This window comes from Castanea sativa, chromosome 8, assembly GCF_040712315.1.
Source record: "Castanea sativa cultivar Marrone di Chiusa Pesio chromosome 8, ASM4071231v1".
NCBI lineage: Eukaryota > Viridiplantae > Streptophyta > Magnoliopsida > Fagales > Fagaceae > Castanea > Castanea sativa.
Window position 1 is genome coordinate 29,163,887 of NC_134020.1, and position 24,156 is coordinate 29,188,042.

A 24,156-nucleotide genomic window follows, 5' to 3' on the forward strand; every position below is an offset into this window, starting at 1 on the left:
GGAGATGGATTTGGAGTTTTCATTTTCTTTTGTTTAAATTAACCTTACAAAGGGCGTTTGCAAATAGCTGGTGGCTTTTGCAACTAAAGAGCATTATTGTTGAATACTGCTAGTTTCCAATACCTGACTTGGTCAATTGTCCATTGTCTTTTGTGACTTTGTGAAGAAGTGAATACTTATATATTGTTGAAGAATTGAACATTTTTAGAAAGTGGAAGTGAATTACAATTATTGCGAAATACATCTAAATAGGTAGTCATGCTATTAGCTCGAACCGTCAAGTTCAAACTCTCATTTTTATGTATAATATTCTTAGATGGATAATAACCATTGAAGTTTACAATGATCTCAAATGTATGTAAATTTCTCTTTACTTATTGATATGAGCCCACCCTTTTAACATTGGTATAATGGAATGAAAGTTGCTGAACAAGTCCAACTTACTAATATGAGTTCAATATTATAACATTGGTAAAATGGATCCATCATGTTAACTTCAGTAGAAGTTACTAAATACAAATGTTACGTACAAAAAATCCATCATGTTACATACTAATGAAAGTTGCTGAACAAGTCCAACTTATTTAACTAGAAGCTACTAATACAAAGAATCCATCATGTTAACTTCAGTAGTTACAACAATTTTCCAAAACAATTGCTACAAGTTGAGTAACCAATTGTCTAAATTTTCAGCTATGCTATCTAAAAAGTTGTCCAAGTCAAATATGTTATCCAAAAATATTGGTCCAAAATGTTGTCCCCCAGCTGTGCCTTGCAGTAAAAAATCTTGTCCAAAAATGCTATCCATCATACTTCAAAATCTTGTAGTAGGGTCCTAAAACAAAAGAAACACAATATTAGCAAATAAATAAATAACCAAAAGCACATGTAACATGTTAAAGTTTTTGTTTTTTCCTCTAAAATAAAAAGTTTACAGTTATAGTTGACTCAAGTGAGACATTGAGGTACTTTCAAGAAGCATTCTTGTAGAGTCAACATGGAAACTCTAAAAATTCTGGCAGAGCAACAAAGCCTTATGCAATGAAGTTTAAGATGACATATTTGACATAGCAGTACAAATAATTTTTACTATTAATAATGTCACTAGAGCATTATTCAATAGAGGGAGACCGTTTGGAAAATACGTTACCATAATCAAGTCTATAAAAGTTTAGGTACAAGATATGTGTTGTCACAAATGCAATCAGTAGAGCAGCAACCATTAAAAGCTTGGAATATTGCTAGAATGAGGCTGAACAAAAGTAAGGCCACAACAGATGAATAATCTAGCTTCTCTGTCAACTCCACATATCTATCAATAACTAAATCAACAAACATTTAACAACCTAATGTAATAAAAAGAAATTAATTATGATCATAAATAACTCTGCGAGTTTAAAATGAAAGCAGCTACAAAGTAAGGGACCATTTTTTCCCTCTAACATGAAAGGTGCCTGGCTTTTTATGTAAAAACAAATTGTAAGGATGGCCATAGCAATTCCTGAATGGATCCAATCACAAACTGATATCATCAATTCATCATGAAAATCTAGCAGTGATGCTAAGAAAACCACTAGAGCCCACTTCAAGAGCTTTTCTCCAAATATTAATGAATTCGTACACTTCGAATGAACTTGTTCAAGACCAAAATTTCAACCATTAGGTATCAGCAAATTTATATCATCATGTAAATCTAACCATTTTAGAAGGCAGAACCTTCACAAGGTAGAATTCAAGCATCATCCCCTAGACTAAAAGTAGCCATTGCACCTTTGCATAACCAACATAGCAATTGATCATGTAAAACTATCATATTTCATTACCATAAAAAACAATTGAATACACCACAACTTCAAAGTACCTTCAAAACTCAACGAAGGCAAAACGAAGTATGAGATTAGGGAAACCCCATATACTGCATTCAACAACCTTCACAGCAAGACCAAGATTTTAATCAACATATCTGCAAAGCAATTATCTGCAAAATGAAGGCAGCAAACTATTTATCACACAAAGAGAGGAGCTTCGTGTTTCTACATATGAAACTATAACAAAAAACCCAACTTTAATCTGGGATCCAAAAGAACATTTAAAAAAAAAAAAGGTACAGGTACGGGTTAAGAACAAAGGAGTGCATCCATGTTCATTGAGACATTTTATCAAACAGGTACAGGTTTCCTTTCTACACTCAAACGTTCATCTGGATTTTCTTTTGTTTGTCTAAACGTGTAATTTTGAGAAGAAAAAAGCATACAAAAAAGATGTGAAAAATACAAAAAAGAAACAGAACAAGAGGAAAAATAAAAACCTTATTGTGACATCGGGTTTTGAAAGCAGCAAGAAAGCTTCCGGTGTTGGGTGGTGATGCTAGAAAAAGAAGAGTTTGGGGGTTTTTAACGACACAAAGGCCGAACTTGTCGGAACCGACGATGTTCAGCAATGTTGTGCCGGCGGAGACACTGGGCAGTGGCTGTCAGGGTTTGTGGTGGTCGGAACTGGAGGTTAGGGAGAGTGGTGCGGTGAGGAAATGGAAGCTTGTAGTTGCAGGTGGAATGGAGTGTGGGTGAGAGAGAGAGAGAGCTGAGAGAGGGAGAGGAGAACTAGAGAAAGAGTAAGTGGATTTGAAAATTAGATTTCAAAAATCAAGAAGCTGAAGAAGGAGAGAGAGGAATCGGTGGGCGGGCTTTTGAAAAAATTTCAGGGTCAAGATGGTAATTTTGTTTGGATTAATGGGTAATCTGACGTGGTTTTTAGGAACAGGTGTCAGTCACTTATTGGATTGGAAACACCAAAATGGATGCTGACCTGGTAATACTGAAACATAGGTGGAGTTTGGATAGGCGTTTCTGCGTCCGCGTTTTGGTTTTTTTTTTTTTTTTTTTTTCCTCCAGCCGCAAGTGTTGACCCAATTTTCTGTGAACAGTGCATTCGTGCACTGTTCACGGACCCACAAATTTCACTTTTCAGTAATTTTTTCATTAAAAATGGGTCCCACGGTACTATTCACACATTTTAAAATTATTTTGCTACAGTATTTTCAGTTTTCAGTTTTCAGTTTTCAACAATAAGTTCTATCCAAACGGACCCATAGTATACTTTCTCCTGATGCGGAGTATGCTCGAGAGGCTTCCTCGAAGAGAGATGGAACACTGGGCAATGACAGCTTGAGGTATATGGCATGCACGTAACAAATATTGTTTTGATGAGACACAGGCTCGCCTAGAGATTATCCTTCGTGGGGCCACAACTCTGCTGCATGAGTACCAAGAAAACCTCTTGAACATCAAAAGACTTATTACAATTTCCCGCTAAACTTTACCTGTCAGACTTCTTACACTGCTGCCTGCTTGGAACTGGGTTGGCCGCTGCTGGAGTGTCTCAGACTCTTATTCCACATTCACTCTCTTCTTCAACTCTCTCTGAAAAGTCTAATCTCCTAAACCCACCCTCTCCATTTTTCTCAAACCCCACCGGTGGCACTCGCGGAATCGGGTACATATTTTCACACGTGTGTCTTTCGAACCAAAATGATAGTTTGGTTCTATCCCATTGCCCCGTGTTTATATCCACCAACTCCCTTACCTTTTTTGGCCAAGGCCCTTCCCTTCAAAAGCATGGTGGTCGTGGCAGCCACCTGTGAGTAGCAATGTCCACCGTTAAACCACTTCCAACCTTCCACGATGACCCTTCCAAGATTACATCTCGGGCTTGCAATAAGCTTCTCCATACATACGACGGATTACTTCCTAGCTCAGCTTCCAAAAATGAAATTTTAGGGAAATACCTAGCATTGTATACTCTGAAAAACAGGGAGTCTTGTTGGTGGATCAGTCTCCATGTCTGTTTGGCTAGTATGGCTAAGTTGAAGGTGTTGATGTCCCTGAAACCCATTCCACCCTTCTTCTTCGTCTCGCACAGCCGCCTCTAGTTTATCCAGTGTATCTTATTCCCCTTGCCTGTTTGACCCCACCAGTATCTAGCGATGATGGAGTTGATATCATTACATAATCCTTGCGGAAGCTTGAACAGGCTCATCGAATATGTTGGTATAACTTGTGCGACTGTTTTAATCAGCACCTCTCTGCCCACCTTGGAAATGAATTTTTCTTTCCGCCCGGTGACCCGCTTTGCTATTCTCTCCCGAATGTCCTTGAAGGTATTCATCTTATTCTTCCCCCCCACCATCGGCAAACCCAGGTATTTCTCAAATTTCGTCACTATCCGAGCATTCAGCATGCCACGTATGCTTTCCCTTACCGCTGCCTCCAAAAGACCTCCTCTGGTGGAGTAACTCATTTATCTCGCTACGCACTGCACTAATTTGCTCTATGTTTGCCCCATAACCCATGCTGGCCAACTCTCCAAGTACCTTTTGCTTTTCTTCCACTGCACGTTGTTTCAAGCCCCCGACAGTTCCAACTTATAATGAGCATTGTGCTTGGCGGGGCTGCGCCACAGCCTCCACCGTTGAAACATCTCTGTAGGTAAGCTCCTTCCCAGTTTTCAGTCGCTTCCCATTTTCTGTGTCTTCAGTTTCACTCTCCACAGACCCACACTCATGCCCTCTCTTTGAGCCTACTTTCAGAGTTAGAGTTGTATGTCAAGTCAACTCCCATTAATTGTGTATTGGGTCCACACGTACCATCAGCCCCCTCTTGGGCAGAAAGTAGAGTACTTTTATCCGCTAAAACCGTTTCACGTGCCGAGCTGTCAGACTCCGCCCCACCCCTACGGTTTACGTGGACAGGTGGCTTTCTAATAGGCTCACCGTCGCTGTCTTCCTTCCGCGCCTGTGTGGTGTTTCTTTCATGGTCTCTCGGCCCATCCATGCCTCGTCGTCCCCCTGCCTTCAGCCATTCGCCGTAGGGGTAATCAGTTTGGTCACCTGGACTCATGGACGAGCACCGGTAAGGGCACTGCTTCATATCATGCTCTTTGCTACTCTAAGGTTGATGGCTTTTTCACTGAGAAAACGGCCTATCATACTGAGTGAGCGTTCCTCCAGAGTGCACCCGTGCTGTCGGAATGAGAGTGAGCTTGATGGGTGTCTGAGTGAATGGGGTTATTTGGGTTTTGGGGTTACTGGGTCAGTCTGTGACGTGTCAGTTCGAGCTCAGAGAGAGGAGCTTATGAGCACTGTGTCCACTTTGTTTGATGGGAAGCTCAACATCCTCGTAAGCTTCTTCATTTCCTCATTTTTTTCCATACAAAAACATTGAATTTTGTGTTTCCCTTGTTGGGTTTCAAAATATTATGTATTGTATCTGTTTGTGTTCCCGTTTTGAGTTTTAAAATGTTAAAATTTGAAGTTTTGAACTGCTTTTCTTGGCAAAATTTGCTCTATAGCACAATTTTAGAAATTTTTTAGGAGAAAAGCACAAAGACAAAATTATTTAGTTACGTAACACATTTTGGGTACTCAAGTTCCAACTCAGACTCGAATTTCAAACTTGAGTTCCAAACAATGTTATACATAACTAGATAATTTGTGTGCTGTTCTTCTAATTTTTTTTTCTAAAAACGTGCTATTTGGCAAAATTTGCCACTTTTCTTGTTTACTAAACTGGAAGACTGGCTTGTTTTTGATCCGTAGATAAATAATGTCGGGAGAAACATACGGAAACCGGTAGTGGATTTCACAGCTGCAGAATTTTCTACTCTCATGGCAACCAATTTTGAGTCTGTTTTCCATATTTCTCAACTTGCTTATCCACCTCTCAAAGCATCAGGAGTGGGAAGCATTGTATTCACCTCCTCTGTGTCTTGTTTCACTTAAGTCTATGTCTGCTCAGGGAGCTACCAAAGGTAATTTACCTATCAGATGAATGTAGCCATGTTCCTATTAATTTTAAACTCAACAAGCTTATAGAGAAATTTTGTTTATTTGTGATTCCAGGAGCAATTTATCAACTTGCTAAAACTTTGGCTTGTGAGCGGGCAAAAGACAATATAAGAAGTAATGCAGTTGCACCTAGGTACATCAGAACCTCAATGGTGGAGCAGGTAACTCCAGATTGTTATGTGACCATTAATCGTGTGGAACATCATGTTGGCAAGGGCCGTTGCCTTAATTTCTCCATGGAAGTTATCCCCCACACTCCCACAGCCATTCACTGACTCAAACAACCCCCCTAACTACAATCATTTAAGGGGAGTAAAATATAATTGAAAAGAAGCTTTTCTTGTTAGGTTTTCTGCCTAAGCTCTACTGTGTTAAAGTTCTAGGTTACCAAACAAAAATTGCACTGTTAGTCTCCACATTTGAAAATTATCTTCAATACTTAAGCTTCTCTGTCATCATATGCACGGCATCTGCACCATAGTAAGTTCAAAGTTTAAAACATTAGTACTTGCACTAATTGATGTCTGGAACTTATAAAGGCTTAAGTCCAGTTCTGTAAAACAATCAAAGTTGACCTTGAGTCTTTTTTTGTTTTTGGTGCTCAGCAACAAAGAATACCTAGAAGAGGTGTATTCTCAAACTCCTCTTTAGCGTCTTGGAGATCCAAAGGAGGTCTCTTCTCTTTTGGCATTCCTTTGCTTACCTGCACCATCCTACATCACTGGGCAGATTGTTTGTGTTGATGGAGGGATGTGTGTAAATGGTTTCTACCCTAGAAATGATTAGACGTGGCAACTTTGCCATATTCCTCATCTGCTTTTGCTATTCTTTGACCCCATTCAGTCTAACCTACACCATAAATGACATAACCTTGGCATGCTTGTCTTTTGGAGTGCTGCACTTTAAAAGTTTTTTTCTTCCTTCTGTCCTTCTAATTGCATATATGCCAGCTGTATTACCCTTTGACCTTTCCCAGTTGTTTTATTACAATATTTTTGTAATCATGAAATGATTTGAACTGACAAGAGAGAAGAAATGGTGACGTCAGATCTGCTAGTTGAAGAATTTTTTTTGTGTATTACTATAAAGAAGATTTTATATATAGGCACATAGGAGTAGCAGAAAACTTTAAGCCCTTGAGAAGAAACTTTCTTGGTCAACAATCACTTGAAATACTTGGAGGGAAGGGAAGGTGCAGTCACAATTTACATTAATATATGCCTAGCTAACTCCTTGAAACGCTTGGAGGGAAGGTACATCAATAATTTAAATTAATATATATCTAGCTAACTCCTTCTGACCTTTTTTTTTGGCTTATGCTAAAATTTTTATATTTATTGTTTTTATCTAATTTTTTGTTTTTTCTGTTTTTAGTAATTCCACTGGGCTGAATTTCTTAGATATATTTCAGATTAATTGAGGGGGAGAAAACATTTTAATCATTACTATATAACTCATTTGAGCTACTGGAAGGACATTGAAATCAATAGACCAAGGAGAGATCGGATAACATGGTGCAGGCAGGGAGTAGTTGCAGAGATGATAGATGGTCACTTCTGGGAATGACTGCTCTTGTTACTGGTGGAACACAAGGAATCGGGTCTCTCTCTCTCTCAAGTTAGTTGCATCATGGATGTTTGTTTTTAAATAACCCTGCCTCTATGGGGCCGGTGGCTAAAGAGTTCTAAAATTATAAAAACTAGTAAAGGCTTATTGCAATGTTTTGTAACTGTGTCAGGCATGCTGTTCTGGAGGAATTGGCAGGGCTAGGTGCAAAAGTACATACATGCTCAAGGAATGAAGCCCATCTCAATGCATGCTTACATGATTGGGAGATGAAGGGTTTCCAAGTCACAGGTTCAGTTTGTGATGTGATGTCTCGAGCTGAACGAGTCAAGCTGATGGACACAGTATCGTCAGTGTTTAGCAGGGTACTTAATATACTTGTAAGTCTCAATTCAGTTCAGTTTAAGTCATTTTTTGTTATAAGTTGATGAAGCCGAAAATATCACCAGTGAATTGCAAGCGCTCCTCAAACGAAAGCAATACCTGCAAAAAGGAAACGAAGGACCCAAAAGAGAGCACCGGTGTGGTGTCGGCCGAATACCCTCCGAAGGTCAAGTTAGAATCTTGTTCCTTTAACCCTAGAGTACTAGAGTTAAGAATATTATGCGTACCTTCATACCTAGGGTTTCTGGGGTATTTATATTGAGTAGAATTACCTTTCTTTAAGGATACAACTTCCTTCTCAAGTTCCTTTCCATATAGGAGTCTTCCCAAACGTGTGTCGCAAGAAGTCCAAGTGTACACGTTTGAGTGGGGATAAAGCAAAGGCTTATCTGAAATATATCAAACGACATGCCACGTGGCATCCATAATTAATTTATACAAGACGGATATTCAGCAACACCTAACCGTCATAGCTGGGTCATTGCTGGTGTCGATCCGTCCTCAACGTCTCCGTCCATTTACCATTTTTATCCCCTTCAGTTGCCCCCTTCAGTCCTTGGATCCGTCCTTATAACTTGACGGATCCATGGAATGACTGAAGACAATGTATTAAATGGGAACGGGCTTGGTATACCACGACGGATGACACGTGGCCTGTATTTCTGACGAAGAGCACGTGGCCCTCATGGATTGGCTATTTCCCAAAATCGAGGCGTCGCTTCGTATTCCGTGCCCTTTGCTCTATAAAAGGCCAGATATTCCTCCCTTCATTTCTTCTTCTTGTCAAAAACTTGTGAGTAGAGCGCAACCGTCACAACTACAGTGCCTTCCTGTTGTTCAGCAAATCCAGTATGTATTCCAAACCTTTCTCCGTCTTTCTTTGAATTTCATTGTTTTAAGTATATGCACTTTCTTTAGAACCGTCGGTGTCTTAGGTTATACCGTCATAAATGTAGGTAATGTCTAGTGCGTCAAGTAACCAGTCGTTTGTCCGCGAGGGGGCGGGCTACGATGAAAAGTTTCCGTCAGGTCCAAGAGATCCTGACACTTCAAGTGAAGAGAGGAACCCGTCAAGTACCTCTTCTTCCCTTGACGGTGGTATAGAGACGGATAGTTCTGAGTCGTCCAGCAGTGGCTTGGACGGTGTGGATCCCCCCGTTCGCCGCAATTGGCCCAGATGGGCTTAGGGAGTTCGTCATGCTGCCTCTCTGGACGGTAAATGATTTTAGGTCGTCCATGACTGAATCTCAACTCAACACACTTAGGGCCAAGTACCAAATACCAGATGACATCCGTCTACGTCTTCCCAAAAAATCCGAGAAGTGCTACTACAAGGGAGTAGACGGTGTTGGAATCTACGAGCAAGCTTTAAAGGCGGGGCTCAGATTTCCATTAAGTTCTCTTCACCGTCGACTTCTTCAATACCTTGGTCTGTCCGTCACCCAAATCTCCCCCAATGCCTGGAGAGTGTTCATTGGGGTTGAGGTTTTATATGGGGCAATGTCTGATGGTTCCCGGAGGCTGACGGTGGAAGAATTTTTCCATTGTTACCGTCCAACAGAGATTATCAAGTCCAAGGGGATGTATAGCTTTGCAGCTAGAAGTCCTTTATTGAGGCTCGTCGCTGACACTCCGTACTCGAACAGAGACTGGAAGAGTCGTTACTTTTTTTTGGAAGGGGACGAATGGATGTGTCGTCCAGGAGCTGTAACTAACATGCCCGTCGATACAACTTGGGGCATAATGCCCCCGTCGGGTAGGTGTATTCCTTTTGCTTCCGTCCAGCATTCGAAATTTTCTTTTTCTTTTTTTTTTTTTTTTTTTTTTAACTAACATGCCTAACCGTCCTTTATCGCAGCTCGAGACCGTCCTCAGGTTGATTTGGAGCAGTGGAATTTTCTGGAGAAAATTTTTAACAAAACAAAATTGCAAGAGAGGACTTGGGCTCAACTCGTCACACTCGATACACTTCACTGGTATTGTGACGGACCTGAACCTACATCCGCTGCCCGTCAATACGATAACAGGATTCGAAAACGTAAGTTCATCAAAGCTATACCCGTCTTTCATTTTTCTCTTGTTTTTACCTTTCCTTTATCATCCATCTTTGATTTGCAGAGATGGACGCCGCCAGGAGGAGAGCATTCATTAAGCAACAGGCGGCGAAGAAAAAGCAAGAGGGGGGTCAAACAAAGGGGACGGTCCCACCTGTACCGTCAAAACGGCCTCAAGTTGAGAAAACGGACCGTCCTCCCAAGAAGCTAAAGACTTCCACTGAACTCGTCGTGGCCCTGGAGGCAGACAAGATGGGCGTCAAGCATGGAAAGGGCAAAGGCTCCATGAAAGGCCCAGCAGGCTCCGGGGAGAAACCACCCGTTCTCTTCCGGGAGGATTCAAGCTATGCTCTCGAGAAGATGTCGTCTATGCTGACAGCCGACGACTATGCAGACCTAAGCAACCATTCAACGGAGGCAATGGGTGAGACGGGTCTTTTCTCCCTTGCACAGGTAATTTTGAATCCGTCTGGTATTGTTGCTAAGTTCTTTTATATCTGTCATAACATTGTACTTCGCTTCCAGGCCATGGTGATGATGAAAGGGCTCCATGGCCGTTGTCTCAATCATGAGACATCCATGGACCGTCTGAGAAAGAAAAGCCAGACGATGGAGGATGAGCTGCACGAGCTGAAAACCTACAAGATCAACATGGACAGAAAGCTTAAATGCTCGGAGCAGGTCAGAGAGGAGGTGGAAAAAGAGAACGGGCATCTTCGTGAGATCCTAAACGACAAGGAGAAGCAGCTGACGGAGGCAACATCCAAGCTTCACAGCGCAAAGGAGATAGCCATTCAAGAATATCGTGATTCTGAACTCCTTTTGACGGAGCTGGGGAGCTCCTTTGCCGACGAGTTCGATGACGCCATCCGTCAGGTGAAGTCATCGTACCCTGACCTGGATGTATCCCATATATCTATTGACGCTCAAGGGCAAACACTTGCACAATCCGTCCGTTCAGAAAGTACAGACGAAGTGTTTGTCGTCACTGCTCCAGCTGATGAAGGCGAAGTTCCTCCTCCTAGTCAGCCAAATGACGGTCCATTGGTCGAGAGCTCTCCAAAGAATGAATAGGATACTTGCTTTTTTTTGTAAAAGTTTTTACCGTTGTAAAAGAACTTTAAACCGTCATTAGTAATTATTAAACTTGACTTATCAAGTCTTTTTATTGCATGTTGCTTGCTCATTAACCGTCATGTATCCAGTTAACCCGTCCACTTTGTGAATGGACTTTCAAACGTATTTTTGCTATCCGTCCACCATGCAAACATTCATGGGATGATCCGTCCACTCTGTGGACTAGGTTTTTACCCTTTGGGTGGTCCGTCCACTTTGTGGACTTGAAGGTTTTTCACCCTTTGGGTAATCCGTCCTCTTTGTGGACTCGTAGATTTCTGACCCTTTGGGTGATCCGTCCACTTTGTGGACTTGTAGATTTTTCACCCTTTGGGTGATCCGTTCACTTTGTGGACTTGTAGATTTTTCACCCTTTGGGTATCCGTCCACTTTGTGGACTTGTAGATTTTTCACCCTTTGGGTGTCCGTCCACTTTGGGGACTTGTAGGTTTTTCACCCTTTGGGTGATCCGTCCACTTTGTGGATTTGTTTTTTATTTCATTGTAGACTTTCATCAGCATGTATAAAAAATTCCTCTCATAAGTTCAATAAACCAAATTGTTCATGAAAAAGAAAAACTGAGCTCTAAAAAGTAAAAGCCATAACATTCTAAAATTAGACTGAAAAGTAAGGCAGTAGGTATTGTGACTGTTGCACTATTGGTAGTACTTCTTCAGGTGCTCCGTGTTCCAGGGGTGGCCTAACTTCTTTCCGTCTAATGTCTCCAAGTAGTACGTTCCTTTCCTGCACCATGAGATGATTCGGTACGGACCTTCCCAGTTGGGACCCAGCTTTCCCAGGGATGCATCTTTCGTAGCGCCAAACACTTTTCGCAACACTAGATCTCCAACTTTGAAGTCCCGGTGCCGAACCTTAGAGTTGTAATGTTTTGCCATCATGTCCTGGTACCGCGCCAGTCTTTCAGCCGTTGTTGCCCTAACTTCATCAACAAGGTCAAGCTCTAGACGTAATGCTTCAGTATTCTTACTCTCGTCATAACTTTCCACGCGGTAGCTCGTCAATCCCACTTCTGCTGGTATGAGGGCTTCAGCACCAAACGCCAATCGAAACGGTGTCTCTCCCGTTGGCGTCCTTGCCGTTATTCTGTATGCCCATAGGACACTTGGTAGTTCGTCCGGCCATATGCCCTTTGCCCCCTCGAGCCGGGTCTTGATGATTTTTAACAAGGACCGGTTCGTGACTTCAACTTGTCCGTTGGCCTGTGGATGAGCGGGCGACGAGTAGTGATTCTTGATTCCCAGCTGAGAACAAAAATCTCGGAACGCATCGTTGTCGAATTGCTTCCCGTTGTCTGACACGAGCACTCTCGGGATCCCATATCGGCAAACAATATTTCTCCATACAAAGTTGCGAATATTTTTCTCCGCGATAGTAGCAAGAGCTTCTGCTTCCACCCACTTGGTGAAGTAGTCGATACCAACCACCAAGAACTTCGCCTGTCGTGCCGCTATTGGAAATGGACCCATGATGTCTAACCCCCATTGTGCGAATGGCCATGGGGCCGTCATGGGTGTGAGTTCCTCCGTTGGCTGCCTGATAAGGTTGCCGAATCGTTGACACTTATCGCAGGCTCTTACGTACATGTGGGCATCCTTCTGCATTGTCGGCCGCAATACCCCGCCCGAGTAGTTTGTGTACCAGAGATCTTGATCTTGAGTGGTTTCCACAGATCCCTTCATGAACTTCCCTCATTACGTAGTCCGCTTCGTCATGGCCCAGGCATCTTAGATAAGGTCGGGAGAATCCTCTTTTGTAGAGGATGCCTTTGATCAGTATGAATCGGGCAGCCCTAACCTTCAATTTCCTTGCTTCTTCCTTCCCGTCTGGCAGCTTGCCGTCCTTGAGGTACGCCACAATTGGAACCGTCCAATCATCTCCAGTGGTTAATTCCTGCACCTGAACATTATCTAGTAACGATGAATATTGGACGAAGGACAATACCTGCTCTGGGACGACCATAGGTTCGGCCGAAGCAGCCTTTGCGAGTCGATCCGCTTCTTGATTTTCTTCTCTCGGTATCTGAGTTATCGTGAATTGGAGGGCACTCGTCCGACCCTTCACTTCTTCGAGATACCTTCTCATTCGTTCATTCCTACAATCATAACTCCCATCGACTTGGCTAGCTACGATTTGGGAATCGGAGTAGACCATTGCCTTCCTGGCCCCAGCTGCTATTGCAAGCTCCAATCCCGCCACCAGGGCCTCATACTCCGCTTCATTATTCGTAGCAGGGAACTCCAGACGGATCATACATTCAATCTTATCTCCTTCCGGGGTATGGAGTACAACTCCGATTCCTCCCGCATGCTTATTGGAGGATCCGTCTATGTGAACTCTCCATGTAGGCGTCTCTTCTGCCCCCTGCTCCTCATGTGTAGTGAATTCCGCAATGAAGTCTACCAATATTTGTCCTTTCACAGCTGTTCGTGGCTGGTATTGGATATCGTACTTGCTTAGCTCGATAGCCCACAAAGCCATTCGTCCGGCGGTTTCAGGATTGTGCATTGCTCTCCGCAATGGCTGATCCGTCAGGATTGTTATTGTGTGTGCTTGAAAATACAGCTTCAGTTTTCGAGCTGCAGTTACAAGTGCGAAGGCGAGTTTTTCTATCCGTGGGTACCTCTCCTCAGCGCCTTGCAGCGCCCGGCTCACAAAGTACACAGGCTTCTGGACCTTCCCTTCCTCTCTAATGAGAGCCGCACTTACCGCTGCCGATGAGACAGCAAGATACAGGAATAATTCCTCCCCCGGCGTAGACGGGCTAAGTAATGGCGGGGCAGACAGATATGCCTTCAACTCTTCAAATGCCCTTTGGCATTCGTCCGTCCACTCAAAAGATTTCCTTAGCGTTCTAAAGAAAGGGAGACACTTGTCGGTTGCTCTTAATACGAACCTATTTAAGGCTGCTATCTTTCCCGTCAGGCTTTGCACTTCCTTCACCGTCCTTGGAGGGGATAGATCCATAATTGCTTTCACTTTTTCGGGGTTGACCTCAATGCCCCGCTGGGACACCATGAACCCTAAGAACTTTCCAAGAAGCACTCCGAATGCGCATTTACTTGGGTTCAGCTTCATTTTGTACGTTCGAAGAGTGTCGAAAGTCTCCTGGAGGTCCCTCAGATGATCCGACGCCTTTACGCTTTTTACCAACATGTAATCTACGTAGACTTGGACGTTCCGGCCAATCTGGTGCTCGAACATCTTGTTCATTAATCGTTGATATGTGGCTCTTGCATTCTTGAGCCCGAATGGCATCACCTTGTAGCAAAAAAGCCCTTGACTCGTCATAAATGATGTCTTCTCTTGATCTGTCTTCTCCAACTTAATCTGGTTGTACCCCGAGAAGGCGTCCATGAAGCTCAACAACTCATGTTTTGCGGTAGAGTAGACTAAGGCGTCAATCCGTGGGAGCGGGTAGCTGTCTTTAGGGCACGCTTTATTTAGATCCGTGAAATCAACGCACATTCTCCACTTCCCATTTGACTTTTTGACCATTACCACATTTGCCAGCCAGTCTCCGGGTAGTACACCTCTCGTATGAAATCCGCTTCTCGTAGCTTCGCACTTCCTCTCGCCGCAGCCTCGATCCCTTTCGGGGGCGAATACGCGTTTCTTTTGTCGGACCGGAGAGAACGAAGGTGATACGTTTAATTTATGGACTATGACCGTTGGATCTATCCCCGCATGTCGTCATGGCTCCATGCGAACACATCTTGGTTTTCTTCGAGGAACAAGAGGAGCGCATGTCGAATCGTTTGGTCGACCGAGGTTCCTATCCCGGTGGTTCGATCGGGCCTTGAATCATCTAGTTGGACTTCTTCCAATGTCTCCACGGGTTCTCGCCACCGTTCTCTCGTTCTTCGATGCTCATTGTCTGTACATGGTCATCCATCTCCATCATGGCCACGTAGCATTCCCGTGCAGTTACCTGATTTTCGCGTAGTTCTCCAACCCCATGTTCAGTGGGAAACTTGATCATCAGATGGTAGGTTGAAGTGATGGCTTTCCATGCATTGAGAGTAGGACGTCCGAGTATGGCGTTGTATGCTGAAGAACAATCAACCACTAGAAAGGAGACATTTTTAGTTATCTGTCGTGGGTAGTCTCCTACCGTCACCTCCAATGTGACGGATCCTAAAGGATGGACCCGGGTTCCCCCAAAGCCGACGAGGGGCGCGCGTGCCGGGATCAGGCGCTCCTTTGCAATCCCCATCTGCTGGAACGCAGGATAGTAAAGGATGTCTGCTGAGCTCCCGTTGTCTACTAGAACTCGGTGGACGTTGAAATCCCCTACCTGTATGCTAACCACAAGCGCGTCGTCATGGGGGTGGTGAAGGTGCCGGGCCTCGTCTTCAAAAAACTCGATACTGGAGTCGTTTCGCCGTATTCTTTCTAATGAAGGTCCCGTCGACTGGACACTTTGTACCGTCCGTAAATAAGTCTTTCTGGCCTTCTTGGACGATCCTACTGAAGCGTTGCCCCCCATTATCATCCGTATGTCTGCGACCGGTGGTCAGGGACGCTCGTTTTCCCGTCTAGGATTCTGCTCCTGAGGATGATCAGTTCTTTCCTTCCTCACGAACCTTCGCAACCTTCCTTGCCTTATAAGGGCTTCAATCTGTTGTTTCAAATCATAACAATCCGTCGTATCATGGCCGTGGTCACGGTGAAAGCGGCAATATCTATCTCTTGGCCTCTTGTTCGGATCTCCCTTCAATTTGCCCGGAATGTCAAGCTTCCTTCATCTTTGATTTGCATAAGCACTTGGTCAATTGGGGCCGTGAGGGGGTGAAACTTGTGAACCTCCCCGAAGGCGGCTCGGGTCTCCGGTCTTCTCGTCGATCTCCGGTTCTAGCCACTTTTCGTCCGTTATCCGGTTTCATATCTTCCTCTCTTTTCCTTTTCTTTGGTTTGTAGTCTTCTTCCGGCGCAAGACATCCTCCGCGTTCATATACTTCGTCTCCCTGTAATAGAGATCGGACATAGTCTTTGGGTCATTCTTACATAGGGAAAATAAGAACTTACCCTCTTGTAACCCGTTTGTGAATGCTGCCACAAGTGTCTTGTCGTCTGCCTCGTCTATCGAAAGGGATTCCTTATTAAAGCGGGCTATATAAGACCTTAATGTCTCACCCTCTCGTTGTTTAATTCCCAGTATACATGCAATAGACCTCTTGTGTCGATGACTTCCAATGAAGTGTGATACAAACTGTGCACCTAATTCCTTAAAAGTGCCGATGGAATTAGGCGTCAACTTGCTGTACCAATCCCTCGCAGCCCTTTCAAGGTGGTGAGGAAAGCCCCGCACATGATTTCGTCCGTACACCCCGAAGATGCATTAGAGTTCGAAAGACTCCGTGTGATCCAACGGGTCCTTGGATCCGTCATAGTTTTCCACATGGGGCATTTTAAACTTTGAAGGGACGGGGTATGAATTCACCAACGCTGTGAATGGTGAATCCGTTCTATGGACTAGGTCGTCCAGATTGCTGGATACTCGTCCCTTAAGGGCGTTCATCATTGCATCCATACGTTCCCTCATCTCCTGCATTTCGGTGGCTATGTGAGTCGGCACAGGGTCTAAAGCAAGCGGTTGATTGGTTTCTTGTCGCTCGGGTCTAGTCGGAGCGTTGCTGCCCTCAGGTCTTTCCGCGTTCCTTCCTTCGGGACTAGCTCCCTCCTGATCTTCCTGTGGTGCGCTCTGATGTGCAGTTATTTGCCGCAACTGTTCTTCCAAATCATGGTTCTACTTAGTGAGGCGCTCAACCGCCGCTGCAAGCATTTGGACCTGCCTTTCCAAAGCGGTGGCGCGTGGTTCGTCGCCTTGATTGTTGTTCGTTGCCATCGATCGGGTGAGTGCCATGCAACTCTTTGTCTCAGGGATAGAGCGAGGCTGAAATAATCCGAAGTTTTTCTTCCTCCTCCTTAATGTTATTCCCACAGACGGCGCCAACTGATGAAGCCAAAAATATCACCAGTGAATTGCAAGCGCTCCTCAAACGAAAGCAATACCTGCAAAAAGGAAACGAAGGACCCAGAAGAGAGCACCGGTGTGGTGTCGGCCGAATACCCTCCGAAGGTCAAGTTAGAATCTTGTTCCTTTAACCCTAGAGTACTAGAGTTAAGAATATTATGCGTACCTTCATACCTAGGGTTTCTGGGGTATTTATATTGAGTAGAATTACCTTTCTTTAAGGATATAACTTCCTTCTCAAGTTCCTTTCCATATAGGAGTCTTCCCAAACGTGTGTCGCAAGAAGTCCAAGTGTACACGTTTGCGTGAGGATAAAGCAAAGGCTTATCTGAAATATATCAAACGACATGCCACGTGGCATCCATAATTAATTTATACAAGACGGATATTCAGCAACACCTAACCGTCATAGCTGGGTCATTGCTGGTGTCGATCCGTCCTCAACGTCTCCGTCCATTTACCATTTTTATCCCCTTCATAAGTGTTCAGTTTAATTCATTGCATTCTACATAGCAATTTTAGCATCACAAGATTGTAATGTAACAATGAATCATTACTGCTATTGTGGGACTAGAATAGAAGTGAGGTTGTCAATAGAATTCATTAAGTGCAATCATTCTTGACAACTGTGACAGACACAGATGGGATTGTGACAGAAAATAGGTTCCAGATATTGTGAGTACTATGCTACTCCTAGAACGGGCAAGAAATAGGAGGAAATAATATAGTGTATCTTTTAACAGGTTGTAGTTAGTTGTGATAGTGTTGTTCTATTCGTAAGACAAAGAACCATTTGTTTTAGAGTAGAACAGTTTCTGCATATTTGGTGCTACGGAAAATCTTGTTCAAAGGAAGACATTTCGTATTTTTGCCATTCCATTGTACCCTCTCCCATTCCATTCCTTTGTGTGACCAACAAATGCATCATCACTACCATCGCCATCACACTATCGCTGTTGGCACCTCTGCCACTACCATCATTGTTGCACCACCTCTTCTGCCGTCATCACCACCGTGCCTAAATGAAATATTAATAATTTTCTGTGCTTGGTAAATGACATAAAATATTATATGGATCATTTTAAGAGTTGCAACAACTCAAGAAAAAAAGTCATTTTGTGATGAAACAAATGATGTGCCAGACTTGAAGAATTTGAAGTGAGTAGATAATTCTGGCAGCTGATTATAGAGAGGGATTCACAGATCATAATGAAGCTACTTTTCTGAAAGATGAGAAACTCTTTTCCTGTATCTTTCTTTCTTGAACTTAGCAGCTTCTTATGTACAATAAAACCTAATCTTCAGCCAAAAGAAACCAATAAATTGACCTTATCTATATATAACAATTTTCAAAGATTGTAACCGGAAATGAGCTCTAGGGAGTAGAGAATTTTTGGAACTGGTTGAATAGATGGAGTTGCAGATCATAAGGAAGTTACTTTCTGAAAGATTGGAAACTTTTTTTCCTGTAGCTTTCTAGATTGAACTGAGCAACTTTTTAGGTGAAATAAAACCCAATATTCAGCCACCCAAAAAAAATAAACAATAAAACTGGGCTTATCTAATAACAATATTTAAAGATAGTTAGGACATCAAAATCATCACTTGCCACATTAGAACACGGTGGAGTCTAATGTGAAGTAGCACCAAATTGTATTTTCTTGTGTTATGTACTTGCTCAAATTGGGGGTAAAGTTGTCTACCATTGACCTCCTTAGACCTCACAAAGGTGGGAGCTTGGTGTGCTATGTGACCTTTATGTATTTACTAAAATAATTGTTCCGTGTTATGTTATTTGGGCTTCTTGGCACTTGTAGCTTGTATATGGCTTTGGGTATTTTGACCATCATATTTATAAATAATTGTTTCACCAGCCTCTACTATGCCTTCGCCAATGAACTATAGCTCAACTGGCAGTTTCTTCCATTGTAAGTGTTAGGGAAAGGGTAAAGTCATGGGTTCAAGACTCATCGTCATTGAGTATATGTATAACTTACCAATAAAATAAAAGCATTTACTATACTATCAACATCACTGCTTTTAGTTTGAGAAGAAAATAGAATGATCATTCAGGGTTCTGGTATAAACAAATTGCAATTGCATATCTTCAATCATTCTTTCCATCCTGATTTTGGTATCCTGGACCCAGGAGCAGGATAGTTTCTTGTTTATCTAGTTGCATAAATTAAATTTGGAAAAATTCATACATGTGAATCTTTCAAAGGAGTTCCTCGTACCAATGTTTCTTATAGAAATGTTCACAGTTACTATTTTTCATACTCTAGGAATGGCTCTTTTTTTTTTTTACTTGTAAACCTTTAAAATCCTATTCTTACTAATTTGTGGTCCTAGATAAACAATGTGGGGACAAACATCTGGAAACCGACTGTAGATTACACAGCTGAAGAATTCTCTAATATTATGACTACCAATCTTGAATCTGCTTACCATTTATGCCAGCTGTCACATCCTCTTTTGAAAGCATCAGGAGTAGGAAGTATTGTTTGTATTTCTTCTATTGCCGGTGTGGTAGCACTAAATGTTGGATCTATTTATGGTGCAAGTAAAGGTAATTTACTTTTGCAATTTAAATTTTATTTTTTTGATTTGATCCGTTACCACAACGTGCATCTTATCAAACCTTATAGATTTGTAAACTTTTAAATACTGACTCTAGTCTCTTTTTCTCTCTCAATGCAGGAGCAATAAACCAACTAACTAAAGATTTGGCATGTGAGTGGGCGAAAGACAATATTAGGAGTAATTGTGTAGCACCTTGGTTTATCAGAACCCCCTTGGTTGAAGCTGTAAGGCTGTAGCACCCTTTCACCATGCTTGTGCATTCATTGAATGTATTTTTCACTGTTCTGTGTGCAGTAATCTTTATACGTAGAGTTAAAAAGATAACAGAAATGTGTGGGTGTTCGTGTGCATGCACGACATTTTCACCTGAAATAGAAATGGAACTCCTAGGCTTTAATTCTCAAAAACATTTTTTGAACAAGTGGCATTTTAAATTCCATCCAATGTGAACTGGATGAGGATAAGAGCTAAATTTGTAACGCTCCTGACCTAATTATCTTGCCAACGGGAAAAAAAAAGGATTAAGATGCAAATTTTTCCTTCAATGTGGTTTTGTGAGTTTTAAAGGGTCCTCTAACAGCATGACTTAAAAGTGAGTTTGGTTCAGCTTTTTGTAATTGTTAATTTTGAAAGGAAAAAAAAAAAAAGAAGGCTACACCAAAAACTTCTTCTGTGGACCTATAGTCCTAAAATGCAATTAGATGAATTTCAAAATCTAACACTCTCACACACATACATAGACATATACATGTACAAGTAGGTATATATGCGTTTGCTAAAAAATTTCGTACTTTGTGAAAGATGACTAAACTATTATTACAGGGAAATTCTTGATTCAATATCTTAGATTTTTTATACTATATTCCATATAAAAATGAGAATTCATAGTTGATCTCAAAATATATGGACTAAGATTTTGTTTAATTGACCCTTGATCAACATCTTAGCTCAGGTTATATTAATAATATTATGTATATGCATTTTCTTTCTTATAGTATATGAGCTTTCTAATCATTTAAGACCTATGCTCTTCGAGAGAGAATACAAGATATGCATTGTATTTATAAATTTAAGTACTTATAACTTTAAGAATACAAGATAACCATACACTAATTTTAGAAAATGCCAAGGAGAGTGGTTTGTGCATCCCACTTACTACAATCCTTTCTTTTCTTTTATTTTCCTTTGTTTTTTTTTTAATTACAGAAAGCACTGATTAACTATTTTTATTTATTTTTCCTTGCATAAAAATAGTTGTAGTCCTGCCAATATTCATGGATGTACAAACGTGCCTTGTTGCAGTACCAAAAACATATTCCAACAATGTGTGTCGGAACATCATTTTCTACTGCTCATGGGAAGCTGAAGCCATTTACAGTTACCCCTCCATCAACACAAATAGTCTAACCGATTATGTAAGAAGCAGCAGGTAGGCATAGGAATGCCACCAAGGAAGAAACTTCTTTTGTCTCTCCGACACGTCTAAGAGGGGTTTGAGAGATAACAGCCTCCAAAAAATTTGCATTTCTCACGGAAAACTGCAAAAAGAAGATAAGATAAATCGTCATGGTTATCATGATTCATGTAAATTATTATTATTTTAAAATTATAAGTTGGAACCTAACTCAGATAATGACCTCTTTGAAGGAGCCAAGGTATTAGAATGTTGTAGTAAGGTTAAATTCAGTAAATTGTTCACATTTCCTAGCACATGAAAAATTCAAACTTACAAATGTTTGTTTATTGAGAGTGTGCATTGTACAACTCGTTTGGGAGGGGAGAAATGAATGAAATGGAAATGAATTCTAGAATATTCTTCCCTTTCCCTGTTTATGAGTTTTAATGAAGTCTATTATCTTATTTGAGAGTTTAAGTAGAAGAGAACGGAATGAGTAGGAGGGAACACTCATTCCTCTCTATTCCTTCAAATCCCAAATTTTCATTTCTCTCAAAATTGGTAGAAATTGAGAAAATAAAATTAGATTTAATGAATTTTTTATTAGAATTCTCAAAATACACATATTTAGTCATTTATTTTAAAATAAAAGTCTAATAGTAATCTTAGCACAATTTATTTTCCTATTTGTTACTTCCAAACAATATTAGTTAAAGTGTTAAATACAGTTACATAACAATTGTAACGTCCCTATCAGTCAGGAAAAAAAAAAATGTTAAGGTGAGATTTTTTTTAGCCCATACGTGCCCCCCACCTAACCCCACTACCCATCATTCTCCACCACTCTTTTTTCTCTTAATTTTTCTCTCTTTTGGCTGGCTCTCACTTTTCTTTCTCTTTCTTTTTTCTTTCTTTTCTCTTCACTTAAACACACTCATTTCTCAACTCACCTGCCGGCCTCCTCTCTAAAACACACCATCTCACCATTATTTTTCCGGCAAGATCACCGGAAAAATACTTAGGAACCCCTAAGCATCTTCATCATTTTATTTGAGGTAAAAATTTCTAATCTTTTGGTGGGTTTTACACTTTTGCATTAGAAGGGATATTTATGTGCTTTTATGTATGGGTTTTGTATTGATGGATTTTTTGATGAGTGGGTATATATATTTTGTGCTAAAATGGCTATTCAAGGTTTATGTATGGTGGAAAAATTTAGGAATTTTAAGTTATAATATATGATGGTTAGTAAATTTAATTTTGCCATTGTCATTGGGTTTATTTGGAGTTAGTGAAATTCTAAATTTCTTGTCTTGGAGGATATGTTGATTTTTGCTTTCATGGGTCTCTTAATGATGTAGTGTAAATCTTATGAAAGCTAGTCATAATGTTGGAGATATTATGAAATGGGTTAACTTTATAAATTGGAGTTGATACCTTGTGAATAAATTTGTTGAGAAACTTTGGGAATGGTATATATTATTGTTGATGAGGTTAAATAGTAGGCTTGCCTAATTAAGTGTTTATTTGGCAAATCTTAAATTTTGGTTAGATACAATTTCAAGTTCTATACTTATTGTGATAGGTTTACTTGATATTGCTTAGATTCTAGCTAATCTCCTTAAAGCTTGGAGTGTTAGGATTTTGTGGTTGCGAGGTAAGTAGCTTTTTAATGGGATATTTTTGGAAAATTACCATATTTCACAAACGATGTTTTGGGTCTAACACATTTTAAAAAATTATATATGGATATATGTTTTCTTAAAATTGTCGTGTTGTGACCCTATTACATATTATTATATATAAAAATGCATCATATTTGGTATTGCATTTGGGGAAATACATGAATTGTTGATATGGAAAAATGAGCATCTTTTATTTAATCTTTGATAAGAAAATTATGGATTCTATGGTATAATAGAAAATTTCAAGATGCTTATCTTGTCTTAGTACTTGAAAAATTGATAGAAAATCTTTTTGGCAAGAATGAAGTTGAAAAACCTTACAAACTTTGTGGAAGTAGATTTTTTTTTTTTTTCCTGAAACTACTTGAATATAAACTATGTGTTTCAAAGTAATGTAACTTGTGAGCATCATGTAGTTTTAACACCATGCCATGTACGATTTCCTGGTGATCACCGGATTTGGTTTTCGTAGTTTTTGTGACAACAGAATCAAATCTAGGTCAATGCCCTTTCATTTTAGATGACACGTTCTTCCCTGATTGTGTGTGGGTGAGGCTACTGTCCATGGGGCCAAAAGACCACATGCAAGAGAGGTCCTATTTGACGCGCTCTCTCTGCTGCCCATGGGGAGAGAGAAAAACCTTGAGGGTATGGGTGAGGCTGCTATCCATGGGGCCAAGAGTTTGCATACCAGAGAGGACAATATCATGCCAGTCGTGAATGGGTGGATCTCTTGACCAGTCTATGTGGTAGTATGGTATTTTTGAGAAAATTTACTGTATGTTAGATATTATGGTTTTGGAAATTATATTGTTGATACTCACAGATTATTGTATATTGTTTCAAGGTAGTTACTTAGAGAATTTTGGTATTTCATTATTTAATCATTCTTGTCATATTATTATTATTGAAGATGAAACTTGCATTTCCTCCACCCCCATTAATTATGCTACTTACTAGGCCCAGTCTCATCCCATTGTTTTATAAACTTTTCAGAGTAGGCAACAATATTTTGAGACAGCTTTTGGTGGCTAATAGTAGTTAGACTAACTACTGATAGAGGCTGAACTTTTGTAATGGAGTTATTTGATGATGTATATTTTAGAATAGGCTTGACTCATTCTTTTGTATATTATAGTGGTTGTGACTGTATTCCCACTAATGGGACAAGTTATTGATATGTAATCGTTTATTTAGACCTCTATTCTTTTGTGGCTAATGGTCCTTGTAATTAATACTTAGAGCTTTGACTTACTTTGAGAGTATATTCAATGGAATTATTATGTTAATTCTTGATGTTGATACGTGATAGGATTTATGTGTCTTTCTCACAATTTGAACCCTTTGGGGTTTGGGGCGTGACAACAATCTTCAAATATAGTGAGTTTCAGTTAGCTCAACTGGTAAAATCTCTTATGGTTATATAAGAGATTTGGAGTTCAATCTCTGCTTACAACAAAAACTAATTAGTATCTTGATCTGATGACAAACAGTTATCATCAAGAGCGAACGCCATAAGTTGAAACTCTCTATTG

At 40.9% G+C, this 24,156-nt stretch overlaps 2 protein-coding genes and 2 long non-coding RNA genes across 7 annotated transcripts; 3 read left to right on the forward strand and 1 right to left on the reverse strand.

Moving 5' to 3' along the window:
* Positions 1-440: 440 nt before the first annotated feature.
* LOC142605548 (uncharacterized) lies at positions 441-2,658 on the reverse strand. Its single transcript, XR_012839078.1, has 3 exons — positions 2,309-2,658; positions 1,862-1,978; positions 441-835 (listed from the first exon to the last, which is right to left on the reverse strand). It is a non-coding gene; the product is annotated as an uncharacterized LOC142605548 (long non-coding RNA).
* A 2,294-nt stretch (positions 2,659-4,952) lies between these two features.
* Positions 4,953-6,117, forward strand: LOC142606150 (tropinone reductase homolog At2g29260, chloroplastic-like). The gene is made up of 4 exons (XM_075777544.1): positions 4,953-5,174; positions 5,594-5,743; positions 5,793-5,805; positions 5,897-6,117. The coding sequence occupies exons 1-4, from the start codon at positions 4,953-4,955 to the stop codon at positions 6,115-6,117; spliced, it is 606 nt and encodes a 201-aa protein (XP_075633659.1).
* Positions 5,568-19,825, forward strand: LOC142607810 (tropinone reductase homolog At5g06060-like). 4 transcript variants are annotated; one of them, XM_075779441.1, is made up of 7 exons: positions 5,568-5,805; positions 5,897-6,003; positions 6,948-7,095; positions 7,254-7,442; positions 7,581-7,788; positions 19,310-19,526; positions 19,658-19,825. In XM_075779441.1, the coding sequence occupies exons 4-7, from the start codon at positions 7,354-7,356 to the stop codon at positions 19,774-19,776; spliced, it is 633 nt and encodes a 210-aa protein (XP_075635556.1). In that variant the 5' UTR covers positions 5,568-5,805; positions 5,897-6,003; positions 6,948-7,095; positions 7,254-7,353; the 3' UTR covers positions 19,777-19,825. The 4 variants fall into 4 exon arrangements, with proteins under 4 accessions (XP_075635556.1, XP_075635560.1, XP_075635557.1 ...); XM_075779445.1 differs by having other exon boundaries at positions 5,897-7,095; positions 19,418-19,526; XM_075779442.1 differs by lacking the exon at positions 6,948-7,095.
* Positions 19,826-21,778: 1,953 nt separating this feature from the next.
* LOC142607811 (uncharacterized) lies at positions 21,779-23,925 on the forward strand. The gene is made up of 2 exons (XR_012839377.1): positions 21,779-21,991; positions 23,094-23,925. It is a non-coding gene; the product is annotated as an uncharacterized LOC142607811 (long non-coding RNA).
* The last annotated feature ends 231 nt before the right edge of the window (positions 23,926-24,156 follow it).